The sequence below is a fragment of the Gavia stellata genome, chromosome 2 (assembly GCF_030936135.1).
Source record: "Gavia stellata isolate bGavSte3 chromosome 2, bGavSte3.hap2, whole genome shotgun sequence".
Classification (NCBI taxonomy): Eukaryota; Metazoa; Chordata; class Aves; order Gaviiformes; family Gaviidae; genus Gavia; species Gavia stellata.
The window spans coordinates 16,649,659-16,676,715 of NC_082595.1; the positions used below are offsets into that span (position 1 = coordinate 16,649,659).

At 38.0% G+C, this 27,057-nt stretch overlaps 1 protein-coding gene across 2 annotated transcripts in view; it reads right to left on the reverse strand.

The window, feature by feature from the left end:
• Positions 1–27,057, reverse strand: part of BABAM2 (BRISC and BRCA1 A complex member 2) — a 178,331-nt gene that overhangs the window by 7,263 nt on the left and 144,011 nt on the right. For both annotated transcript variants that reach the window (XM_059835711.1, XM_059835714.1), the window contains exon 11: positions 16,536–16,689. In XM_059835711.1, coding sequence (XP_059691694.1) covers positions 16,536–16,689 — 154 coding nt within the window. The remainder of the gene's footprint in view (positions 1–16,535; positions 16,690–27,057) is intronic.

A 27,057-nucleotide genomic window follows, 5' to 3' on the forward strand; every position in this document is an offset into this window, starting at 1 on the left:
TTTGCCCTTATCGTTTGTGGTCTTGTCCAGACTAGAAGCGAATGTAGTACCACATCTTTACCCAGGATATGTTCCTCCATTTCTGCCCCTCTCCCACGCACCCTACGTATCTGAGATAAAGAGATTTTGGAAAAAACATTTAGATAATCATGGTTCATCACACACACACAAAAATAAATTTAGCCCCCCCCCAAACCAAAATGAAAAAGACCCTGCAAAGAGATCCAAAAGCACAATATACTTGATAGCACTGTATCAGCTACAGCATATTTAACAGACTGAAGAGGAAAGACGGGGAAGTAGGAGAAGGGAGGCTGAACTGCTTCGATATTAATCAACACTACATATAGGGAGGGAATGGCAAGTGTTAGTATATAAAAGTAACAAGACTTATTTTGAGTATATATGAAGGAGTAGAACAGGCAGCAAAGACTTTACTCATTATTAGAGCTTGCTGGAATTATCTTTTGTTAAATCATATGACTTTTCCAATGGAAAATTACATTTTTACCCAGTTGTATGCATTTCTATGGAAATGCTACTGAGTTCTCATCAGGAAAAGAAGGAAAAGAATGAGGTACTTCAGTTTGGATTGATCTGAGAAGAGATGTTCTGGTTTGCAGAACTGAGCTTAAACAATCAGTTTGATATTAACCTCCTTATCTGTGGTCCAGCATCTCGGAGATGATGTATCTAGTCACATATACAAGGCCCTGGTGTATCGCAGGAGTCATAAGTATAAACATAACAGCAGAAGTAGTCTCTTCAAAGGACCCAGTTAATGAAGAATGATGGGATAAATCATTAAAACTTCTGCTTCCAGAAGGCATTGTGCTACTGCTAGCAGATGCATTATAGCGTCACATTAACTGCATTTTTTTTCACGTTCCAAGCAAAATTTTTTTCAGAACTTTTCATCTGAAGTTTGGGACAAAACTGTATGTTAAAAATATTTTAATTCCCTGTGAAACAGAAATTCTGACTTTTTTCTCCCCTGCAGAGATTACCAGTAAGGAGGAACAGAACAAGCACCAATTACTGGCCAAGTAAGTTTCATCTATGAGCCAACTGGCACTGAGGTCAAAGTGTACATGTTTACACACAAATAGGACCATGACATGGACATATTTCATCACAATGGATTACACAAAATAACATTAAAAGAAATACAAAATTTTTTGAAGGACAATACTCTTCTACAGACTGGATGGTGAGGGTCTCTTTCACATGGAATACTATTCCTTTTAGAAAGGTTTTTAATTGATAGAAACACTCATACTCCAGTATCCTGCACATACAGGCACAGAGAAACCATGAATGTAAACATGAACTTTGGAAAAAGATTCATTTCTCATACCCTATCACATAAACCTATTCACACGAATTTACACTCTCAATAACTTTGATCTGTGCTACACCACAGGAATTCACATAAAAATCTCTCAATTTTTTGTTTCAGACACTTTGCCACATGATACTTTCAAGTATCTCAGAAGTGTTTTGAAATTATTTTTACATCCACTAGATATGCTTTTCAGCTCTAGAGAACTGTTATTAAAAAAAATTCAGTAATTTGGGTACCTGTTGAATTACACTGAAGATGCAGAAAGCTAACTTGATCTATGGTTTCTCTAGGCTGTGTCATATGGCAGAAATCAGTTTTTGACCAATGCTTTTTTCCTTTCTGGGAAACGTGGAGTTCCTTCTTTCCCCTGCTTTACTCTACCGTGTTCTCTGTGGGTCTGTGTCACGCTGAACTTACACCAAGTTCAGAAGAACCGCATAAAATGCTCCTTCAAGTACAGAGAAACTGGTTTGAACAAAGTCCACAGATATTCTTTACGAGTGTTGAGTGCAATGGCTCTGCATCCCTCTCATAATGGTTTAGATCTTAGCTTAAACATTGTTTAAAGAGTCACTTTCTTTTCAGCTTAGAGTGGGTGCCAATCTATATACGCATACAGGCACATGTCTAACTCTTTGCTGAGTGTCTTACTGTAAGAATCTATTGTTTTTTGTCTATTTGGTTTTGTTCCCTCAAATGGTCATTTTCCAAGTTCAAGGTAGCAAGTTATGGGGTTTCTATGGAAATTTTTCTTCAGCACTCCAGAAAATAACACATTTCACTGTAGTTAACTACTATATACACTTGATACGGTACATTGAATTTCAGGTGCTATGCTCAAGGACATCTGCTGAAAGTAAAGCACTTATCTTTCCTTCACCTTATTATCCAGTGGAAAGAAAGTCTTCCTATTGCAAACCGTAAGTATCTAAAAGAAGGTAGAATTGGATCACTTCTTGTTTACATGTTTTCTAGTGATATAAAACACTGACTGTGGTACAAGGTCTCCAGAAGCCCATGCATGTCTAAATCCTAGGCTGTGGATTTGCAGTGCTTAAAACATACTTGACTCAGAATTCACATGCTTTTGTGAAATTTCACTCTAATTGTAACGTTTTTTCCAGTATAACTTAGTGCTGGGTTTTTAAAACGTAGTTGGTAGAAAATCTGCATTGACCATTTGATAATACCTTTTGCCTTCAAATTCCTATGCTGAAAATCTGCAAAGATTTTAAATTATGTAGCTGTGATGTCCCAGCAAACACCTCACATATATTTATGATGAAAGCATTCTAAAAGTGTAATGCACTTGTTTTCTGCTGTTGCTTTTGCTTGACTGGTGCTATAGCCAACTATACAATGGTGTTCTAGTTACCGCTCATTGTGTAATAAAGTTAAGAGTTGTCTAGGTGTTTCTATTTCTCTTAAAATCTTTGTGTGGGAAGTTTGGAGCAGAACACAGAGATTCAAACTTCGTGAGGAAAAAAGCATACAAAATGCTGTACCAATGAGATTTCTGCTTTTTGTGTCTGGGACAAGGATATTCATCATGGGGCGATGAATCATCTTCCTGAGTCATTCACAAAATAGATTCCCCTTAAACTCCTCAGTTCAAGAGTGCCAAGTTTTTCAGCATGCTGATCTCAAATTCATCCATGCTAGCCCTATTTGCACTCATATATTTTGTGTGTTTCAGCTCAAGAGGTGGTAGTTTCAAGTGCCTTTTCCATCAAGAGATGATTTGAGGAAAAGGAAGGGGATGAAGTAATCCTGATGGTCCACATCAAGTACAGACTTAGCTGTATAGCAACATGTCTACTACAGCAGAGTGTATTCTGCCCTTGCACATTCTTTACTGGCAAATTAAAGCCCTTGAGCCGAAATCTCCATCTTTTCACAAAGACACATGGGCTGTCATTACTTTTTCTCACCGTACCAAGCGCATGTATTATTTTCCTTCTCATCAGAAGACAGACACAGGTATTGTATTTGGATTTTTCCTACTATTGGCTTTGAGAGCAAACTTTATTCTTAAATACTACCCATTATTTCAATATTCTAATTTATTCTTGTAAAACGTTTTAGTATCTACTCTGACTATGGTTTAATTCTGAAAATACTAGGCTTTAATTATAGAACAACCTTAGTGTATTCAAAATCATAGTAGTTAATATATTTGATAAATACATCCTTTTTCTCCTAGTCTAGGCAAGGCATACAGGAAAATGTGGGGTTCTTTTCCTCAGCCTTTTCAAGCTAACATATCTGACTGGGCCAGGCACTTCTGTAGTCCTGGGGATCTCTGAATAGTTCTGCATAAGTCTTCCAAGTCTTCTGGAGTAGGGTCTGTGGCTAGGACACACTTCGCCGCCGCCGTCCTCTGTTGTCTGAATCGTCCAGCAAGTTCAACAGTGAGTTTATGTTTGAATATTCTGCAAACACTTACCTACCCCAGGACTGAGGTGAGGACTGAACTGTACCCCTTTCAGCTGTACTAGATACAGCTGAGAATCCCAGGTATTTGCCCCAACTGCTGTCCATTTCTTTTAGAGGAGTTGCAACTCTAGGATTTGTATCATTTTGCATCTTGTATTTCTTTCCTTCTGCACCTCGAAGACATCTGCAAGACACCTACAAGTTTCTTCAAATCCACAGAATCCTGACAGAAAAAAATCCAGTCCAGAGATGACTGATCTTCATAAATTAGCCAGAATAGCAACGTTATCCCCTCATCCAATTAAATTAGGTGAAAACAGGAACTAAGAAGGGCGTAGGTCAGAGTAAAGGACAGCCTGAGGCTTCTTGAGGTCTTTGACCTATTCCTCCCTGACTAGTATTATTATGCTGACACTTAGCAAGAAAATCATATTATATAACTTATTTCAACAGCATAGCCATATTAGAATTATAAAAGAGCTTCTCCAGGCTTTATCAACGTCACCTGATTATTCACTTTCTGAAGTACAAAGTATTTTTGCACGGAACATACATACATATGTAGCATGCCTTTGTATTTTTATGTTCCTGTTGCAACTTGTTTTGACACAATGAAAACTTGTTTTGAAAATACCGAACACCTACAACAATCCCTTTTGGGTGCCAGACAAGAGGATTTGTCCTCCTGTGACTACACAGGCACGGCCAGCTGGTTTGCTTCATAGAACCCCTAATAATTCATCTCCTGCGTAGAAGATATTTACCGTAACTCTCCAAATTCTCTAGGATTTGCTGTTGGTTTATAACAGAACAAAATCAGAGATGCCAACCTTTTTTTTTTTATATAATTGTTTTCTTTTTAAATTCCATTTGTCAGGAGCTATCTAATTCCACAGAATTAGTATTAATTAACAAAAGGAACTTGAAGTACTAAATTGTTACATTACTTCCAACAGTGGGTATGTATTTCGGTCGTATTCCATATGAGTGCTCATTAGGTCCTTAACAGGTGGCTATACCCTCCTCCTGCATCTCTACGCCTTGCATTTAACAAGGGCTGAAAACCTGAAAAGTGTGGAAACCTACTGAAATCCCATTCTTTTAATAGGCCTCATGCCAACGTTCAAGGCATAGTTTTTCCCTTGTAAACTCAGACACAAGATATTTAAACCTCTTTGCTATTTTTCCTATATATAATGCATTAAAAACGTATTTCCAGTGGGCAAACCATGTTGTCTATTTATCCACAGGCACTTCCACAGCATTCCTCACCAGGCTAAAGATACGTGAGCACTCATGGCAAAGCAGAATAACCCAGTCTCCTGCTTTGGGATAACTATGGGGTAACAGGAGATTAATTTTACGCTAAACATTTTACGACACCTCTATTAGGAGAAAATGATTGTTAAAGCAAATTATAATTCTCTCCAGATCGAAGATATTACAACGACTGAAGTGACAAATAGTTCTCAGCACTCTAACTTTTGGTTGCATAGCTGGAATCAGGCTGTAGCAGGCAGGCCCACAACACGGCCGGGTGCCAAGTGGCAAAGGCTCAGGAGCTAATGAAAATCAGGACTATTATGGCATGCGCTAGGCATTCGGGAGGCAGCAGCATTTCTAAACCACCATTTGAATCTGAACATCACTAAAACTTATCCAAGCACAGCGGCAGAATGATAAAGGTACCTGCAAGGATTTCTTTAACGCTTCAAATATACGTAATGATACTTGGCATATATTCATGTTTCTAAACTAAGCTTCTTGATGGTATGCTCTTTGGGATGTGGTTTATAATTTCCTTAGTAGGCAGCTTTATCTATAGCAAATATTTTGCTTTTATGAGAAACACAATGTCTACACGGTTCTCCATTTTATACATCTCCAAAACTGGCGATGCCAAGCAAACATCTGAAGTGTTTATACAACAGCAAGACAATAGTTCTTAAATTACTGCTACTGTAACTGGCTAAACACACAAATGTACAAAGGAGTCAGTGCACAATGCCATTATGCTGCTAGCAATTTTTTTTTTCCAGGTGCCAAACAAATTCACCACATAATCTCTCTTCCTCTTCTAATATTTCTATCTCTCTACCTCCTTTTGCCACGATTTACCTACAGGGAGTTCAGTAAACTTCCTATGCCCACTTCTACCTGCCAGCCTACACAAGGCACTGACTGTGCAGCCAGGCTGATGGACAGGCCAGTAATCAAGCATCAAGAGACCTGGAGGTCTGCAGTGGGCAGCCATCAAAATGCAAGTTTTTAAGAAATACTGTTGCTTTCAGCTCAGTTCATAATATTACACGACAGAGAATTGTCTCCAAAATTACAAACAAAACAAAACGTGCTACCAAAACCGTAACAGGAAATAGAAGTAGTAGAACTAGTGAAACTAAGCACACATCTGAAGTGTAAGCATTAAAATTCACTCATGTCCAAAAGCTGTTTTCTGTATTTTACTAACAATGCCTTTTTCCTCCGGAAGTTCTTGTTGGACTTAGTACCATTTCTGAGTCAAGTCACACAGAAAGGTACACGAAATGGTTATATTTAGAAATGTTTTTCAATGGTTTGCTGATTGCAGAAATAACAGGTGGCTTTACCCCGTATGAAGCTAACAGAAATAAAAATTAAATTTTCGTTTGGTTATACATTTGTGTGTCTGTTCCAAAAAACTATGATATCAATTGATTTTATAAATAAAGTCAAGAATCCAACATAACTCTGCTGTAAAAATTAAGGCGACTTTGCTGCCCAACTTACCATAAAGCAAAATGAATCTTGACAATCTGTTCAAATCACGAAACAACCATAAATATAACAACCTGACTAAAGGCAAAATATAAAGGAAGGGAATTCTAGGGAACTGCTGCGGAGCCGGGACTGTAGATCATTATGTAGGTTGGCAATTAATGTTTATTTTAAAGCAGCAGCATAAGCAGGGTCATCACTGTGCAAAAGATGGTAATTTTGATTCCAAGAACATACGTGCTCCCAAATGCATGGACCTTTACTGACAAAAATTACAGATAAAAATTACAGCTACTGGACATAGTGCATATAGACCAAGGCCAGTAACTATGCAAGCAGCTTTTTTGAATCATCTGGAAATCAAGATTCTGGGATTTATTTGGGAATTTACAAATGTGTATTGCACAGACACAGTGGCTCTAAGTGTCCCAAAGCATACATAGCAAAACCAACCTCTCGTTTTGAAACAGTTTTATTAATACTTTCTGCTTGCCAGTTCAAGAGATAAACACTTCACTTCCTTCACCTTCTCCACAATGTACATAAATAGACTTGCTTCAGTCAGATGAAGGCTTGTGGTCTTAGATCATAGCAAATCTTGCTTCTGCTTTCTTAACTTCCATTTTCCCCTTGGGGATTACTCAGTGCCGGGGTAGCGGGTGCCTGCAAAGGGGGCACTGGAATATCTCTGTCACAGCACAGTCACTCTACTTCCTTACCAGTGGATCATGAGAATGATATTCCAAGGCCATCATGGAAAAAGTCAATCTTCATACAGCCTTTTTAAACACAGTGCTAATTTGCAGGAAATTTCCAGTCCTATGAGCTACAGTGTGACAAACCTGCTCTATTTTTCCTATTTGCTGAAGTGCCATAGCCATATTTTTCCACTCCAGGTAAAGGTTAACTTCTTAAAGAGATACTGTTTATTCAAGACACTTATTATTTCCTCCTATCTAGGCTACATAAGCACACACTGAACTCTATTGTTCGAGAGCAATTATTTAGCAATTTATTTAGCAGATTTGAAGGACAGTCAATGCCAGACAAGATGTAACTAGGAACCTCTTCTAAGTACAAAAGGCAGGGTGAAGAATGTGATGAAATAAGGAGGGGGGGAAGTAGGGATGATACAAGAAGTAGGAGAAAGCAGAAAAGACAGGGCAAAAACACATTCAGGAGTGAGGCTTGTAAGGAAAGACAAGTGTAGAGTTTCAAGAGAGGAGATCACAGAAGTAATGATAGAATTTGAATGATCTTTAAGAGATTATTGAATCCCTTAATTGTACTTCAGAGGCAGAAATGAAGGGTTACACCACAGTTGCATCCATAACGGGTCTGACAACCAGCATCCCTGAAAACAAAGTTTGCTTGCAGGTGAAAGTACTGATTTCATCATGCCATCCACTTTGCTTTGCCCAGATTGCTTATCAGCTGGGGCCGAAGGCAACATACCAAAACATAAAAGAAACCTCCCTGGATATTCATTAGGACAAACCAGTCAGAAGGAAAGGGATGAGATGCCATACATCTGTGATTATATAAAACATATTAAAGAAGTTATTTCTCTTTGCTATTTAAAATATGTATGTTTGCTATTAGAAGTAAGAGGAAATTCTCAAATGGTCAGAGACCTCTCCAAAGGGGGAAAAGCGATAGGAATAACTTACATGTAAAAGCAGAGTAATGCAGATTAAAAATGAATTTGAGGAACAAATTAGCTGTGGCCCTCCAAATAAGAACTTGTTAAACAGTACAAAAGCTGGTCAAAAAGTAAAAAGATTGCTCAGAAGAAATAAAATCACAAGGAATAAATGAAACTATCTTTGCATCCAAGTTCACCGCAGAGGTGCTTAAAGAGGCTGCCATACCAGGACCCTGTTTTACAAGGGATGTACCGAAAGATCTGACTCACGCAGAAATGTCAGCCAAAAAGGTAGCGAACGAATCAACAAAACATGCACAAGCAAATCAGCAGGCCCAGATGATATTCACACCCCAGAGTTCCAGAAAAACTGTGAGAAAGTTAAACTCTTAAATAGCTTGTAACCTCCTGCTTAAAACAGCTTGGTACCAGAGAAGTGTGATGTCAATTAAAAAAGGTCTGGGAGGATAAAGGGAACTGTGGACCAGTAAATCTTATGTCTGTACATTACAAATTGGTAGTGGCTGTTATAAGAAACCATAAATTTATAAAAAGCCCAGAATTAGTGGACTTGGGTAAATACAATATATTGGGTACGAGTCAAACTTACGCTTCCCAAATCTCTTATTTTCTTAAGGTACCAAAACCATGTGGACAAGAAAGATTCAAGTGACACACACTGCTAGACTTCCCTACAGGCATTTGGGAAGGTTTTTCAAAGGCTTTTAAAAAACTGAGTTACTGCAGCAGAAGAAAAGATCCATGAGTGGATAGAGAGCAGGTCAAGATAAGAAAAAGAAAGATAGGAATGAATGATGAGTACTATTAGGGTGAAGTCACCTGAGAACTGCACATAAGTGGGTGTTTTGACCTGTGTTGTTCAACATATTCTTACATGATCTGCGAAAGTGAGCAAAAGAAGATGGCAAAGTTTGCTAACGCTAACAATTTAGTCAGGGAAGGAAAAATGAGACACAATTATGAGGAACTGCAGATAGTTCTTACAGCACTGGGAGACTGGGAGATAAAATACCAGGTGGAAAGTCAATACTCATAAACATGAAAGGGAGATATGTGAGCAAAAAGACTTAATTTTACACAAAAAACACAGACTCGGAAAAACAGATAGTAAGGAGATCTTGGTGCTAAAACGTCAGTGTAACCTTCAGTCATATGCAGAAAACCAAATCAGACGTTATTAGAACCGGAATAAAGATACAATACCACTACCTCACCATTCACATGGTGAATGTATCATGAGTAACATGCAGTTCCCTGTCTCAGAAAGAATACGACAGAAATAGCAAAGGGATAAAGAAGCGCGACAAGGGCGATCAGAAACATGGAAAGGTTCTATAGAAGGAAGGAGTGAGCAGAGCAGGAAAAAAGGTGACAGAAGAGACATGAAGAGGTTCATAAAATCATAAAGGTTATGGAGGGAATCAGTGGATTAATTATTTGCTGCCTCTTTTCATACAAGAGCTAAGGGGTAACAACTGGAGCTAGCAGGAGGTAGGAATGCAAAAAGCTGGCAAAACTTGTTCTTCACACCACGTTATCTGTGCAATCCCTTGTCACGGAATTTTGTGATGTTATGATGTGGGTTCAAAAAGCAATCAAACAGAAAGAAAGCTAGGTAGGGCTACTGAACAGAAATGTACCAATTTTGGATATAGAAATCCTTGAAGATGGTAGAACATGCCAGGAAAATACGACTACATGCTCTGCCATGCTCTTCCACAGACATCGGCTACTGCCTATTGATAGAGATATGATACTGGGCTAAATGAACGTTGATTTGACCTAGCATGACTGTTCTTTGTGTTTAACAGAGCAATTACAAATATTACCCAAAAGACAAGACCATGGAGCTCACCTACTATTTTTACTTAGCTGTTTATTTTGTAATTGATCAAGCAACAGTATTTATCTGGGCTGTTAAACCTCAGCTCCTTCCAAAACCACGTATTTCTCTCTACCCTTTTCTCTCAAGCAAGGGAGAACATTTATTTGCATCAGTTCCTAACTATAATTCCATGCTCTAATATAGATCTAGTAGCTTTGATAAATGTATAATGGAGTTCTCTAATGAAGCCAAATCAGACAGTTTATCATAGTATTTCTAGAACAACACCTAACCCTGGTTATCTACGAACCACCTACATTAAATTCTAGCCTTGAATTCCTACAAAGCAGTTATCTTCCAGCAAAGTGCTATTATATTCCACTTCTACCCAGCCAACTCCTCCAATCTCTTCTGTGCATTTCTGTTGTCAATATATGAGAGAATCCTTTTTTTGCAGAAAGAATATTTACTATATATCGAAGCACACATATGTACAGTTCACACATATACATAATGTCTATATAAAACCACAGAAAAACTAGTTGCCTAACAGATTTTACTTCTATGCACTTCCTATAGCACCAAACTCCTCATCTTTAAATAGTTGTTTTTCTTTTCCCACAGTCAAAGCTTTAATGAGAAGTGACCAGAAACAAATACCCAGGCCTTTCTGTCTTGGCTGAAATCCACATAATGCATGACAGCACTGAAGATCCCTGGCAGGCACCTGTCAGAAACTAACATACCATATCTTAAGAGTCAGACTTAATTATCCAAGGAGACATTTAAAAAAAAGTACATGAAAAATATGACTCAAGAAGTGCGACTATCATGTGTATGCACTGTACTCTGTAGTGTATGCAGAGGAACAATTTTAAAAAAAACCCCCAACAATATCGTGGGAAAATTCTAATTAAAAACTGTACCTATTCTGTCTATTATATCTTATAATCAAAATAATTTTTTTATTAACGTTTGCTGGTAAATCAACTGCAGAACATGTTACAAGGACAAATGCCATCATTAAGTATTTTAACAAAACATAATTTTTTCCATTTGCCTTTCTACTTTTCAAGTGTAATTCTGATCAGCTGACACTCCCACAGAAAAATCAGAGTTTTGATTTAATGGTCTATAAAATCAAATTAACTTTTTTGTAAGCTTCACACGGCTGGGTCACCACATCCCTTCTCACTATGGCTGTCACAGCGTATTGGTCCTTTTGTGTTCTGAAAAAAAGCCCACCAGTGGCAATAAAATGTCAGCCTTACTGACATTTCAGGCAAGGAAATCACTTTTACTCAGATTCTGATGCCAGGCCATCGAAAACCAAAGAGTTAAACAAGCAACCCAGGTCAGCACCTCACCCCTTAGTTTGTACCTACCCTATTGCTCTTGTCCCAAAAGCATCCTCTGAGCCTTGCAAACGTTCAGAGACAAAAGACACAAACACATAGGGAAGGATGATGTCCCTACATTTTGTGCTTCTGATCCCTACTCTCATTTTTCTAAATTTCTTTCTAAGTCTAAGGTAACGTGCAACAGAGCCAGAGACAGACAGTCAAATATAAAAACTTTCTGAGGAGAGTATATGTGAATGCAAACAAGTTAGGCTTTGGAAATCTGCTCTTTAAAGATGACTAACATGCATGAAAATCACGTAATACATGAAAATACTTTTACAAATAGGCAGAAAACCCACTGAAATACAAACCAAATAATAACAAATTATTTATTACCTTAATTACACCTATCAAGGAGAGAAGATTATAAAAAGGTGCAATATTTTCATGTAAACTTTACAATGAGATTCAAAGTAGCATAGGTGGAAAACAAAAGTTTCAAGGAAAATCAAGAAACCTGTTACTTTAAAAGAATCCAAAATGTAGTAATAGATATTCTGCCTAAAATATGTAAGAATTCTGACTTAATAATAAAAAAATGTATGAGTTGAAAAACTGCTTGATGTCAAAATAAAAAAAAATAATCATTAGGGCACTCAAAATTTACTGACTACAACAGCAATTCTTTGACGTATTACAACTGACTTTGTCTAAACAGCAACACAACAATTGTCCCCTTTTTTCAAACACCCTTTTATTAGACCAAAAGATGCATTTCCTCTCCTTACCAGGGAACACTAAAGCTTAAAGCAACCATTTCAGCCAAATAGCAACTAGCATCTTCACATGATACACATCTTCTAATTTGATGATATTCAAGGAAAAGGTTATCGATGAGGCTGAAAATGCTATGGCCCAGTGCACCAGCCTAACGCCTTCCAATCATAGCACGCTTGCGCTGAGCATGAACCATAGCTGCAGCCATGCTGGTGATACATATGTAGCTCGCACAAGATGCGTCTGCATATAATCTTAAACTGCACTTGACCTTATGGCAGAGCAACAGCCAATATACCATTGAGAGCGCTTGAGCCCTTTTAAGCTTTCACCCGTACAGAGCCCTGAGGGATATGTAAAATTAACACCACATTCAGCAAACACCAGTGAATGGCCAGGGACAACAATGTTATTCAGAAACCAGTTTTATCAGCCACCTTGAAAAAAAGAATATGAACCCTCAGAACAACTTTTTATTGTGATACCAGTTTTCCATCCTCCTGCTATTTTTAATGATGAGTAGGTGGATTTATGTAGGATAAAAGAGTAAACTGAGTCCTGACTTGCTCTCCCTGACGTATAACCGAAGTCTACAGAGCAGCGCTGCGTTGGACAGAAATTGGGCCAGAGTGCACCTAAGAACTGAACTTAATTTGTATAAACAAACAAGCTTTATTTACAGTATTCCTTCATAAAACCCCAGGCTTAGAGTCTGCATGTTCTTTAAAGACTCCATTTATGTACACTTGAATGCCTATTTAAGCAAAAAAGCTTTCCCATGGAAACCACACAGAGATGTTTTACTTCACACGTACACCACAAACAAGGCTGCTAACTTTCCATAATTTACTGTGTTTTCTTAAGCTGGCTATTGTATTTTAGGACCAAATCTTTTGGAGAAGCTGCTTACGTAGGAGGCCACAGATGTATAAATAAATGACTTAAGAGAGGCAAAGCCTGAGATGTGAACTGACAGGAAATGGCATCTCGGCAGCTTGTAAGAAAATTTTAATATTTTTTAATATTTTTGGTTTCCTTGTTTCTAGCTGGAGGAACAGGTTAAAATTTTGCGTTTGGCTGAGAAACAAGCAATCTGGAGGCATTTGGAATCACATTATTTAATCAGGACTTGATTCGTCCCTTAGAATTAAATCAAGCCAGAGGGCAATCCCTGGGCTAAGACAATAGCAAGCTTCAGTTACCAGATGCAATCTCTCAGAGAGGAATCTAAGTCAGTGGGCCTCAAAGGAGCCGGGTGATTTTAAAAACTGCTTAAGAGGACACAGAGAAAGAGAAATTTGATTTCATGGACTTTATCAGACAGGCATAAATTGGTCCCATTACTTCAGTAAGAACACGAGCTGTTTTTCTCTGTGAATGAAGAAGATCCTGCTAAACTGATACTCTGATCTGAGAATTTGCCTTTTAGATTTAGGTGATATGTGTCTAAGTGTGAATGCATACAATCTACTTCTATATGTATGTATTTTAGGGGAGTAATTTTGCTCCTACTTATAATTACTACTGATTGTCTCAAGGCTACAGCAAAGGGTTAAGTCCTATCTTCAAAAGAGATGCCTACCTCTGCTGGGAGCCACAAAGATAAGCAAGGATACCAAGACTTTCAAGTTTAGCCCCTGAGCTGAAGGAATTGGATGGGCTCACCTGTTTGGGAAAAAAAAACAAAGAAACCACCAACCCTGGGAGAAGGCTGGGCACAGAATCAAAGTCCCTTTGGCATGAACTTATGACAGCTCTGCCCATGAATAAGCAGGCTGTGTTGAGCTGCTAAAAACAGAGGCAGGGCTTGCCAAAATTGAGGATGAGGAAATCTCTTGAGTGACGGCATTTCAAATGTGGTGGTGCTTCTACATCCTATAAAGCAACGCGGTATACATGCTTCATTCAATACGTAACTGGACAGCTAATGAACCTGGTTGGTGCAAGACCAAGCAAAAGCTGTCCTTGATGCTGTCTTAAGCTACAGCGAGGAAGATGGTGCAAACTGATCCCTCAAGTGTCTGAGAATAAGGGCTGAGAATTTGGTCAGATACCAGAACGTCAAGTGGGAGATCCTGTGGCCCTAGAACAGTAGGGCCAGACAGATAAACAGAGCTCTTTTGTCTCAAAGGATGCCAAGCACTTGGGAGACCATTTGGCTAAGAGGGAAAAAGACTACATATAAGAAAAACCTAATAGACAGTATTTAGAAACACAAACAAGTTGCCTCTGATTTATCCAGGGCTAAATTTACTTCAGCTGAGCAGAATTACATTGCTTCTGGAGGCTAAATCATGTATGCTTCTTTTCTGTTTTTAACTGGGATGTTTTGACATGGTGCTTGAACTAGTACATTTAATTAGAACGTTTACCTATGTATCTACATATATTCCTATATACTTGGTCCATAATGTGGCTATGGTAAAAATAAAGTAGAATGAAATATTATTTGGTTGTGTTCAAACACACTAACCTACTCTAAGAAGCCCTAGAGAATGCTTTAAACACTGTTTACATAAGGTGCTCAACTGTGTTAAAATTTTTTCTTAAAATATGCTAACACGTATCATAACATCGTACTTTTCTTGATACAGATTTATTTATGGTACCTACTCAGGAATCACTGGTTGTTCCTGCAAGCAAAGCGCTTTTAACTAGAGCAGCTTCTCTGTCTCTTTGCAGCTCACTGATAGTTATTTCAGACATTGCAGCATACTTTCTTCCCCTGCTTCTCATCATCTTTCTCATATTATGTATCCAGTGTAAAACTTAAATGCAAAGGCTCAAACATAAGAGTGAAAAACCTCACAAAACGTACATGTGATAGTAAGCGTACACATTTAGTGCTTTTTAAAAGAACTGTTATAATACTTCTAAATTTCAAGTGCAGGGCAGAGAAGTCCATTTGTATACACCCACTCATAAATGAATGCACTTAGCAGACAGCACATAGGTACTTGTAAGCTTCCAGCTGCAAAAGAAATGCATTTTGTAGTATGGTCATAAAGAAAGCCACAGTAATGCTTCCAGTTATTGTTTCTTTTTTTTTTTTAAAACAAAATACTCATAATATTCTGCTAGAGAAAAGAAACAAGTCCACAAAAAAAAAAAATCATATTTTATCAAGAAATGGCTCTCCTAGACAGTACGGTAGCAAAACCAAATACTAGCAAAAAAAATTGCTATTACAATGCATCAAAATCCAAAATCAAATGTTACTTGATGTTCTCCATAAAATTTAAATTAGTATACAATCTGCAAATGCTTCAGTCAATTGTTGTTTGCTTCCATCATTTCCAAATTACAATAAGTCTGTGACCATGCCATTCATTTGATTTACTCAGCTTGAACTATTTTCATTTTGACTCTTATTTACGCATCTTTGCTAATTTAATTTAATCTTCTGATTGTCATTCAAAATGTTCATCCCAATATGCCTTGTTATTTATGCAGTTTGATGCCTTTACGTGCTGAACAATTGATAATCAGCCTGCTTAAATCTCTTGCTGTTCTAACATTTTTACGCTTTGCAAAATTGAAACACTGCAGCAAGGGCCGTTGCCCATGTTGCTCCATGCAGGTAAAATCTGTCTTGCTTCATTAGAAGACAGGGGTAATATCTAGTATACAAAAGGGGCACCACTGCCCATGGCAGCTTGCCCTTGCAACAGAGCCACTCTGGGGAGGCTGTCCTGTCATCTTTAACTAAAGGGGATACTCGGACTGAGTGGTGTCTCCCCAGCCTGAAACAAGGGCTTGCAGAAAAACTGCAGAGGAAAGAGTCAGAGGTCCTCTGTTTCTAGCCAACAGAAAAAGCAGTAAAGAAAGAGATGTTCAGACTTTCAGATAACTTTCTCAAGTTCTGATAGGACTGCTTCCTATGCCGGACTGGTGGTTTGCTCTACCTCCTCCTGTTCTTCCGTGTCTTTTTATTACAGCCTTATTCCCTAGCTTTCAGGTTTTTCTTCCTTGCTCTCTCCATCTCACATGCTTCCCCTTCAGGGTGTCGTCCCCCCACCACCAACGCCAACACAAAACTATGGAGTTACCTTGACTGACTGCTATCTTGCAGATTACTCCTGCTTGGGGCTATCTTCTCTACCTAGACTGGAAGCTCTTTGGCGCAGAGGTTGTCACCACTCGTGCCAGTACAACGCCTAGCAGAAAGAGTCTTCGTTTGATCAGTCCTCTGGCACTAATGTAATAAGCATAATTAATAAAGTATCTGTTTATACTCATATATGGGAAATGCTAGGACTATATGAGAACAGAAACAGGTTCAGCTTTTATAATGCTGTAAATGTACAGCTAAATCCATGACATTTCTACCAACAGATGACCGTGTAACAAATGGAATATTTAGTAGGAAATAGCAATCTGACTTACTTTGCTCTCTTGGCCATTTCATTGCCATCCCAGCGGGGGCTGTAAGGGTAATTCTTCTGGGCCTGGGAGTACAGCTGGCCACTGTTAGTGAAGTGGTAGACGGACTGAAACGTTAGGGTTGGTTGGTCTCGAGGAAAGTAGAGGGGTAGGTCAACTGAAATAAAAAAAAGAAAAAAGCAAAAAGAGAATCATAGAAATACAATATTGTAGTTCCCCCCCCCCCCTTCTTTTTTAACTGGGAATATATAATTCCTTTCTATTGATATAAAGGTTACAGAACAGGAGAAATTCATGATTACCTCTAAAATATACTTCTGCATTTCTTGTAAGTAATGATTCTAAGATATTGCTGTATGGGTCAATTTGCTTTATCAAAACATTTTTGTAAATTACATAATTAAAAAATGTTTAGCTAGTGTATTTCTATGCTAATCATAACATTTACACCATGATCATTTTGTTACAGAAAAAATAATGCAGTATTTTCCTTTACAGGGAAATTTTCCCTTTCAAAAATTCACAAAGTACATTCTGTTTATGCTTTCCATTCAAGAAACAAATTTCTCTATCTGCTTTAGCCAATTCATTTTAGTGCCCCCATGGACATCACAAGCATGATCCCTCTCATTTTACAGCTGTCTGAGACTTAAAGTGGTTAAATGATTTGATAAAGGATGTTGAAAGATTCAGTCACGTGAGTTGGAAAAGATCTCAACTTGCCGTCATCTGTTAGACAAGAAATCCCCCACAAGACCAAAAACACACTGCAAAGTCATTAATAGCCAAAATATCTCACTAAAAATAAAAATCAGAACCTCTTAGTTCCCTTTGCTTATCACTGTCTCATGATCAGCTAGGTCTGGCAGAACAATAAAATAGTCTACAACAGTTAATGATATGGTCAGAAACTGTTTTTTTAACTTTTTCATTGCTACATTTATACTTAAGATTTTCTTGGTCTACTTTTAATTTTAGGAGGCTTCAGATATCTGTAGTTAAACTGAGTTATGACAACAGACTTGAATTATTTACATTAAATGTCTAATCTAATACCAAAATTAACAGAAGAATGTGCATTTCTTTTAAAGGTGTAGGCTTCATTTATAAAGCACCTATGACTGTACTTTTTCTTATCCTCCAAATCACAGTTCTTTAATTCTGCACAATGAAAGAACACTGCAATGGAACAGTAACTCCCTGTAAATCTTAAATAATTTTTCCTATTGGTGTAGCAATGAGTGACATAAATTAAGAAGATTATAATTCATTCACATGAGCCTGGGTTCTCAGTATTCTCTCTTTGTGACTTCACAGTCCTTTTTAAAGAGAAGGGAAGACTCCTAAGATAATAAAAAGTTTGTAAAAGCTGAAGTAGCAGCCAAAGCAGGTGGCAAAATCACTACAAACAGAATTTTAAGAAAGAGAAAGGAACATTACAGGACTGAACCCATCCTCAGGTGGAACAGGATCTCCCCTCTAGTACGCTTGGTAACACATTTTATTTTCTACTTTTAAATGCTTCATGGAGAACTGCCTTTGAAATCTCTGCTCATGGACTGAGATATCAATGTAACACAGATTTTATTTTTCTAAATCCCATGCTATCATCCTGCTAGTCCCTTCATTTTTCAGTTTTTCTAATCATGTTTGAATACTTGGATGTGCATCAGCCAAACCATAGCTCCCTTTCCCCTGAATTACCCTCCAAACTCTACGAGTAAAACTGTAGTAGCTGTGAAGGACACAAAACTGAATGTGATATTCCAGCTGTAGCCTCAAAATACAACAAATCACTGTGGATGACAGCGTTTGCTCAGTTCATGACCCAGTGTCTGAGCTACACGTGATAACTCCCCGAGTCCTGGTGACTCAGCTCACACCACAGCTTCCAGCAGATATTTAAGTGGTAATGACATGGGCAGAGGTCTGCTAATTTGAGGGCAGATCACTGCTGTAACAAAGGTTAGATTCAGAGATTGCTCCGTCAAATTCCTCTTTATAACATGATTATTAAATAACAACCCTGAAAAACATTGATGTATCGAGGCCATTTATCAGCAAGCAAGATGTCTCCTCCCCTCGCAGATGGTACATGTGTGCTGCAGCCTCTGAAGGATTTCACCGTGGAAAAGAGTCTGAAGCAAGGAGACAGGCTCTCCTTTTTAACATTATAAATACACTTCTTCAGCTCAGAGTGCTTAAGATGCACTTCAGCTCAGATGCACTGCTCCTCTAGTGCATCTTTTTCCTTCTTAAGTACCAACTCTTTACAGGAAAACTATTCTGCATGCTTGTGTATTTTATCACTGTGCGAAAGAAATAACAAACTTTAGCAAAACACTCGAGTAATAGTTCAGTCCTTAACTTTTTACTTGACAATTTAACTTTCATTAATTTTCCTTTGAAAACCTCTGTCTACATAACGGGGGCAAGCAGCAGCAGTTTTCTTCCTGTTACCTAAAACTAAAGGTTTGCACTTAAGAGAAAGTATCTAGCACTAGAAACGCTGTTTAAATGGATAATCAAGACATTGCTATGACTACAGAGATGCTTCCATTCGTTACGAGAAGCCTTTCTTTTATAAAGATATTTTTCCAACACTGCTATCACCAAAATATAACAGAAAACATTTTCTTCTTTTATTAACCAAAACCTGTAAACGGATTTTCAGGAATTACTTACATTACAAACTGTTAAATCAGAAAATCAGATTTAAAATTGTGCATCCCACATCTGGCCAACAGCAGTGTCATCCTGAACTGCAAGCAGAGTTTTGAAAAATTTGACCTGCCTTTGATTTCTAATGCTACCCTTCACCTAAAATCGCCAAACTCCCGTTTTTCTAACCCAAGTGTTTCCTTAATACAAGGTGTGAGATGAGTCCAGACCAAGTCAAAAAACCTGTCCCTAATTCTGGAACACAACCACACCTAAAAGACCAGTAAACAGGAAATAGCCTTGAGTTGTAAAGTGTTATACATATCTCAAGGTAGCCAGCTATTTTTTCAGCAGTAGGAAGGGGAGGCAAGAACTCACTTCCGTTGCAGTGGATACCTGTCCATTGATACTGAGTGCACAGATTTGGGGTGAAGCATTTTATTGTACATGAAAAATAAGCAAATACCATTGGTAATCACCACTAGCAAGGTGCTTTGAAGATAAAAGGTCAAATTTTGCTCATAGTCACACAGGTCGATACAGAAAGTTCTTCTTTTTACCTGGTCATGTTGGCAATCTGACCCTCAATCTGTGCATTAATACAAAATCAGATCTGCCTTCATGCGATACGTAAGGTGGCAAAGGTAAGTGTTATCATAATTACATCCCAGGCAACATTTACACTTTGTCATGAAAAATGCATCACAGTTCAAAACAACACACCGCTTTTGTAAATCAACACCTGAACTAGGCAAACTATAAAAGCCCACTTTGGTTTGGCGTGCTAGTTACCTAAGAACTACAAAAACGTATTCATGTTGAATACAAGTACTATTTCCAAATAACAGCTGACTCACAAAGTACCCTGGTGATATGTCTGCAGAAAATAAGCAGATGACTCATGTCTGTAAATTCCTGAAAGTACCAACAGACCCCTTGCTTAGTCATCTTTTGCTTGGATGCTGGGTTCACGAGCTCTGTAAACTATAATGAGGGATCTAGCTCTTAGTAGCACTCTCTCTCCCTTTTTTCCTCTCTTCTAAACAGTGCAAATTATCTCCCTAAAAATAACTTCATCTACGTAAGTGAGTCACTTCAACTAGCAAGCTTACACAAGTCATGCAGTTAAGCAGTAATATTTGGTTATGAAGGTAAAAATCTTGCTGTCAAACTCTGATTTAAAACAAAAATTATGTCAGAGGAAGTCCCATTTATCCCTTCTCTCACAGAAATAGAAACATTTCCTTTGGAAAATTTAAACAATTAGCTCATTCAGGAAAGTAAAGCTTTCTAATTCAGTTCCATACTTGAAGTAATTTAATCCTGATGATTTCTTACTTTGGCTTTCCTAAGCATCACACTATTAATATAAGCGGAGCTCAAAGAAGCAGACTGGAGAAAGAAGCCAATACCGGAATACAATGTTGCTTTCTCCTATGTTAGAATTTCCAGATCATTTAGTACAAGTCAAGTTTTAGAAAGCCATAGTGCGGAGAAAATCACATCTTTATGAAAGCTCTACATGAGCAGAACTTAGAGGGCTGTTTTGGGTAATTAAGCACTGAGTAAATTCTTTGGTGATTGAACCCTAATTTTCCCACACAGTTCATAAGAAAGCAAAAGAAAAAGGACTTGCTTGTTGAGAATGAGTCATGTTGTAAAGAAACTTAATTACAGTTTATAAATAGTTGAAGTTGCTCTCTTTTTGAAACATAAGAAACTACCGAGAAGTAACACAGAAATTTGCTTCTCTTGACTTAGTTAGCATTTAATGCATACATATATTCAACACATATTTATCTTAAAGCCAAAATCCTGATTCATTAATAACTAAAAAACTGTGCAATGAATCAGTGAGGCTTAATTGTTCATTTTCTTTAAGAACAACCATACTGAGATCTGGAACAGGTTACCTAGTTTGTTAAGCTTATGTCAACAACTACAGAACTGCTTTCAACACTCTTATTAACTTTAAAATATCTTTACCATCTCATTTTATAGCTTTTTAGAGTATGGAAAGTGGAAGGGATGTCTTCACAAAAGCATATACCAGTGTTGCTATAGGGTTTCTAAAGGAAAAATGCTCTGTTTACCCTGCCTTTAAGTACTGGAGAGAAGAGAAGGAAAAACAGAACCATGCTTGAAATGCATGCTAGCATACAAATATTTCAAAGTACTTAGATGGCAATATTTAGAAAATTTTCCATATACTGTTCCCGTTCTAGAGAAAAGGTTTATTCACCTTTTGTAAGGCACTGGATAAATGTGGATATTTGTTTTCACAGAAGTCAACATTTACTGACTGAATGTTATGCACCGTTTGAATGCTTGGATGATACTATACTGGTTATCTTATTAACCTTCAGGATGCTTGAATCTGCTGCAGTTTATTGCACCTGTAATTTGTTTTGCACTCATAAACACCGGCTAGATATTTTACTGCCACGATTTCTACCTCTACAAGATTTCATGGCCTGCACAACCTTAATTCAATCTCTAGTTGCTTTACGGAGGAGCCTTCAAACACAAGATAACACAGTATGCTTTCCAGTTCAGTTCCCAGGCTGGAAAGAGCTGGCCAAAGGAGACACTGTTCTGGTTTGCCCCATCTGACACCCTCTACCCCTCTGCATTTATTTACTGCACAACACCAAAGCCTTGCTCTGATTAAACACGTATTAATTTCTGCATGAGCTTTTCAATGTGATGATTCTAATCCTCATAAGAGATGACGATAGCTACATAAAATATTAAAAAAATTGTTTGACAGCACCTTCATGAGTTGAGAGGCTATTTAGGGATTCCAGACGGGGAATGAAGGAACAAGGAAAGGATAGTCAACTTGTCTACTGAAGCTGAGTGCCAGCCTGTGGGACCCAATTCTTCTGAGACTTAATAGTAGACAATAATTTATATAGCCAAACACAACTCCTTCCAATGTTGACTGCCATAGTAGGTACTTCAGAAGCAATGATTACTGGACATCTGAAAAGTTTTGTTTCAATTATTTCTCCAGAAAAACAAGAAGGATACAGGAAAGATGTGCCAAATCCAAATCTCCAGAGAACACTGAACAATCTTAGCCTGATACTATCCATTCTCTTCCCGAAATGCCCTGACTCACTCCTTACTTATGATCCAACTTTGGGCAGGGACTGCCTCTGCATTCAAGTACTTCTGATGAAGAAAGTAATGGAAACAGGAAGCACATATTCCAGGCTCCAGAACTGTCTCTTATTAGTATATATTCTCATCATCTTTTTGCTTGTTCTTTTTTTGGTTCACTGAGTTTCACATTCTCTCTGCCTTTACTTGCAACTGAGCTCACGCTGCTGGGAAAAACAACTTGTGGATTTGAATGCACCGCCTCAAACCGAAAAGTTTCTTGAACTCAGAGCTCTCCAGTTTTCATGATGTATTAATGTGGACAAGAGCCATTTGAATTTACAATGCAACTCGGTGGTAACACAGATACCATATTATATAATGCTCCTTACACATTTATCAGCACTATTTCAAAAAGAAATTTTCTAGTAGATTTTCTGACATGACTTCTCCTATGGGAAAACTGTTCCAGACAGTCTGTATGATGGGTGAAAAATACTCACCTAACTTCAAAGGAAAACAGCTATCTTCAGGTTTTGCACAAAAATTCCAGTACAGAAGGCCTTTCAGGAATCATACTGGTCACTGTACCTACTGAGAAACCTGAATATATTCAGCCACAGGCATTTTGGGGACTGTGGTGACTAGCACAAATCTCTGCAGGGCAGGATTTCAGGCTATTTTGCCTAGTGAATCTTTCCTCGACTTGTGTGCTGAAGGCCTTTAGCCTACGTTCTGCTGGCAAAAAATGAAAGGGTGAATTTGGCTCAAAACACACAGAATTACTCAATGCCACAGCTATCCTGCTTTGGTGCGTGATGATGTAGTCTCGCAAGAATGAGAGAGCAAGGATGACAAATAACATATCAATGGCATTAGTGTGGGACTTTATGTTAACAGAGCACAGTCACTGGAATTTGAGTTTGTTAGATATTATTAGGGCTAATATCCCTTCCGGAGAAAAACAGGTTCTTTGCAGGAAGATGCTATTTTGAAATCAACATTTCAAAATTTCAAATCTGAAATGAAAAGCTGTTTATGGAATTTTAGCTGAGACACTTACGGCACTTTGGGTGTGTTGGTAATCACAGCTGGTTTTGAAATAACTAGGTCTGCCCTTGCTATGGGAAATATCCACCCCATCGGCAAAGTCAACACTTACATAGTAAATGAGTGAGATGACTTATATACAAAATACTTCCAAATAAATGCTCTGAAAATACAAGTACTGTGAAAAGAGACAACTACATTTTTTCTTAGGTGCATCAGTTATATATTAAACAGAATGTACCATATTAATCAACGGAAGATAAACATTGAAATGTGATTGTAATAATGGAAAAATGGCAATATTTGGGATTATGACAATTTATTTGAATATAGGAAATTCACAGTTCTTTGTTTTGTACTGGGAAATGGGTCTGGCAACAGAACTAGCTAACGAGCCAGTCCTGTAACTGCATTTGTATAACGACTGATCCTCATAACAACAGATCTTCTTGACCTTTGTCAGCAAGTATAATATTCAAGAATGGGAAGGGAGCCCACTGAGATGTTAAGAAGATAGGTCTTTAGGTCATTAGGAAGAATTCAGCTGGGATATGAAAGGAGGAAAACTGCTGAGGAACCTTTTCTTTAGCACAGATTTAAAGCATTACCTCCAGAATGCGAGGCAGCTGACTGCAGTTATTGAAAGTGCTGGCAAATGCCCAGTTTGCAGTGACTTTGGTGATGTTCATTGTGACATTAAGGAATGCTTAAAGGAATCTAATTTTCCATGTTTTTCTTCTTCTGTTTTTAATTGGACAGGAATGACTTTCAGTTATTGTCAGACCAGGCTAGATTTGAAGTAAGAATTGGTGGTTCTTTTTTCAAAATTTTTGCACCAACAGTATGTCCCTTTCCCTCATGTGTCTTATGACAACATCACATCTATGGAAATGGCCAACTTCAAAGCCTCAGATAGAGAAGTGGTTACCTTTAATTCCAGTGGTCTTAAGACAGCCTTAAATATTTCTGAAGAATGGAAACAATGACTTGTGACGGATTAAACTATTCCAACACATTACAGAGAGCAGATTTGTTTACTTGTGGATTTCAATGAGACTAGAATAAATTTATCACTTAGTTTTCTTTGTTTTGGTTCGTTAGTGGTTTTTTTTTTAAATATAAAGTGTGTAACCCATTTTTATTTGAAGAGGACTGCCTGACACTCCTGTATCTATCTTGTGGTTCTCATTCCAGTGATAATGGGAACTACAATATAGTCCAGGCACCAATGGCAACTAGATTTATGATTACTATTGTTTTGATTTTCTTTAAAATAGGCAGATGATATGGTTGCAAAAATACCCCATGTCTTTATCATAACCTGTATCTTTCTTTTTAAGTATCCCATCCTTCATACAAACCCAGCATTTTAAAAAAAATGTGACAAATAGTTTAAATACCTTAAGTTACAGTCATGTGCTGCAGACAGAGTATCTAATTCTTTGTTTAGTCTTACAGAGGAACTAAATAACAGATCAAATCAAGATATTCTTCAAGCATTTTCCAGCTATGCAGTGGAAGACAGAAAAAGTGATGTAACTTAACCCAAAAACTGCTTTGTAATGCCTTCTTGCTTTGGAGTGTCATCACCCACCCCAACTACGTTATACACTTTCGGAATTTTACAGCAAGACTGGACAACCTCCTAAAAACATCCCATGGAATATCTCATAATCCTATATCGAGCCCAAATAAATGGCATAATGGCCTCACAGATCTTTCCTTCTCTAATTTCTGTAACCATCATTATTTTAATTAAGAGAAAGGGTTTTTATATTTACCTGACTAGCTTCAGCTAGTGACATCTATTTCGCTTTATTTTTACTTCAAATTCTCAAAGATCTTCATTCCCACCCCCTTCCGTTTTTATTTCCTTTTATTGTTTCTGCTGTAACAGTTTCTATAGTAACTTCTCTAAGTGCTGATGAGATTGATGCTACTAAAAGCTGCCTCTTCTCCATCTGAATTGCTTGAAGCTTATACTTTAAATACAGTTGCAGTTGTTATGGGTGTAAAAAGCAAGCTGTGCCCTTTCTTGGCACAGGCTGGTGACCATCACATGTAATTGGTGGAGAAAAAGCAAAAACTTTTCCTCTGCTTTCCCAGTACAAAGACGCACTGCTAAATGCTGAGAAGTTTTACATTACTTTCCAGCAGGACAGGAAGACTTCTAAAGCGTGTTTTTACCTGAAAAGCAGCTGTGCAAAAACACTGGCTTCTCTCACGGACACTTTATTAAGCTTATGAGGCTTGCAAATAAGTTCTTTTTCCTGTTTTAAATGCTGCCTGGGATTTGAAAGGAAACTGATTTATCTCATTCTCATCTGTGATCAGTGTGACATTATCCTGCAGGTCAAGAGGACCCTTTGCTGACATACATGCTATCCTGTTCTTTTAAGCCCCATGCCATGCAGGCTTACAGCTTTCAAATCACAACGCAGTGTAATCCTGCCTGACCCAACTAGCCAGCTAAGCCATTCCAGATATTTTTAAAGCTAAACTGAAATCTATTTTACTGCAATATAGGCCCATTGCTTCTTCCCGCTCCTGAACGTTACGATTTATCACTTTTGCCCCTGAATCCACCTTTCACAGTTCTAAAGGCTTATCCTTCTATTGCCTTTTCATGACGTGAAGAACTAGTTTGTGGAACATACTCTTTTAAGCCACACTTTCTAGACTACCAGTCATTTTTGGTGCTCTCTTGTGAATATTCCATTTGAGGATGAAACAAGACAAATACCAGGATCACAATCCTAAGCTTCAGGGAGCAGCCTTTGGACCGTTCAGGGATCTTGCTTCTCCCATGGAAGAATCCTATGGGATAATGGTCCTGGAGAGAAGAGGCATCCATGATCATCTCCTCCAAGCTCAAGAATGGTCCATCCTAATGAGCAGAAAGTCAAGCAATAGTAGAAGGAGGCTTACATGGATGAACAAGGAGCTCCTGACAAAACTCAAACATAAAAAGGAAGCACATGAGATGTGGACACTCTCTGAGCATGCAGAGACCGGGTTGGGAATGTCAAAGCTCACCTGGAGTTGAATCTGGCAAGGGGAGTTAAGGACAACAAGATGGGCTGCTACAAGAACAGCAACAGCAGAAGGAAGACTAGGGAAAATGTGGGACTGCTGCTGAATGGGGCAGGGGAACTGGTGACAAAGGAGACAGAAGAGCAGCTTGAGCACTCCCTCCTTCCTCCATTTAGACGTTTAAGCATCTTTGCAACCAGCTCCATATCTAAACCAAGGTGTATTTCTTATTATTCTTAAGTAAATTGTATTTATCTATGTCATAAAACGCATGCAGCAGTCACCTTAGTGTACCATTGCTGTGTCACATATGGATTCTTAGAAAAAGTTTACTTTGGTGACAAAGTAATTGTCATTGGGTAGAAAGAGGAAGGAGATAGGGAAGAAGGATTCAGAAAATCTTTCTTTTCTTGATGCAGCTCTTAATTCTAGAAATCTTATACCTCTAATAATCCTGTGGTGCTGTATCATCCTGTTTTTTTCTGAAAGCATTGCCTGGTATTGAACCCAGGACTGATCCATATGAAACCCACGCTCATCATTTCCTTTCCAGACTGAAACAAAATATTTGCTTTCTACTTGCTACTATGAGCAATTTTCAACTTGATGTATCTCACACCTTTAATGTAGTTCTCACCTTAGAGAAAAACTATCTGTGAATGCCGTGATACAACGT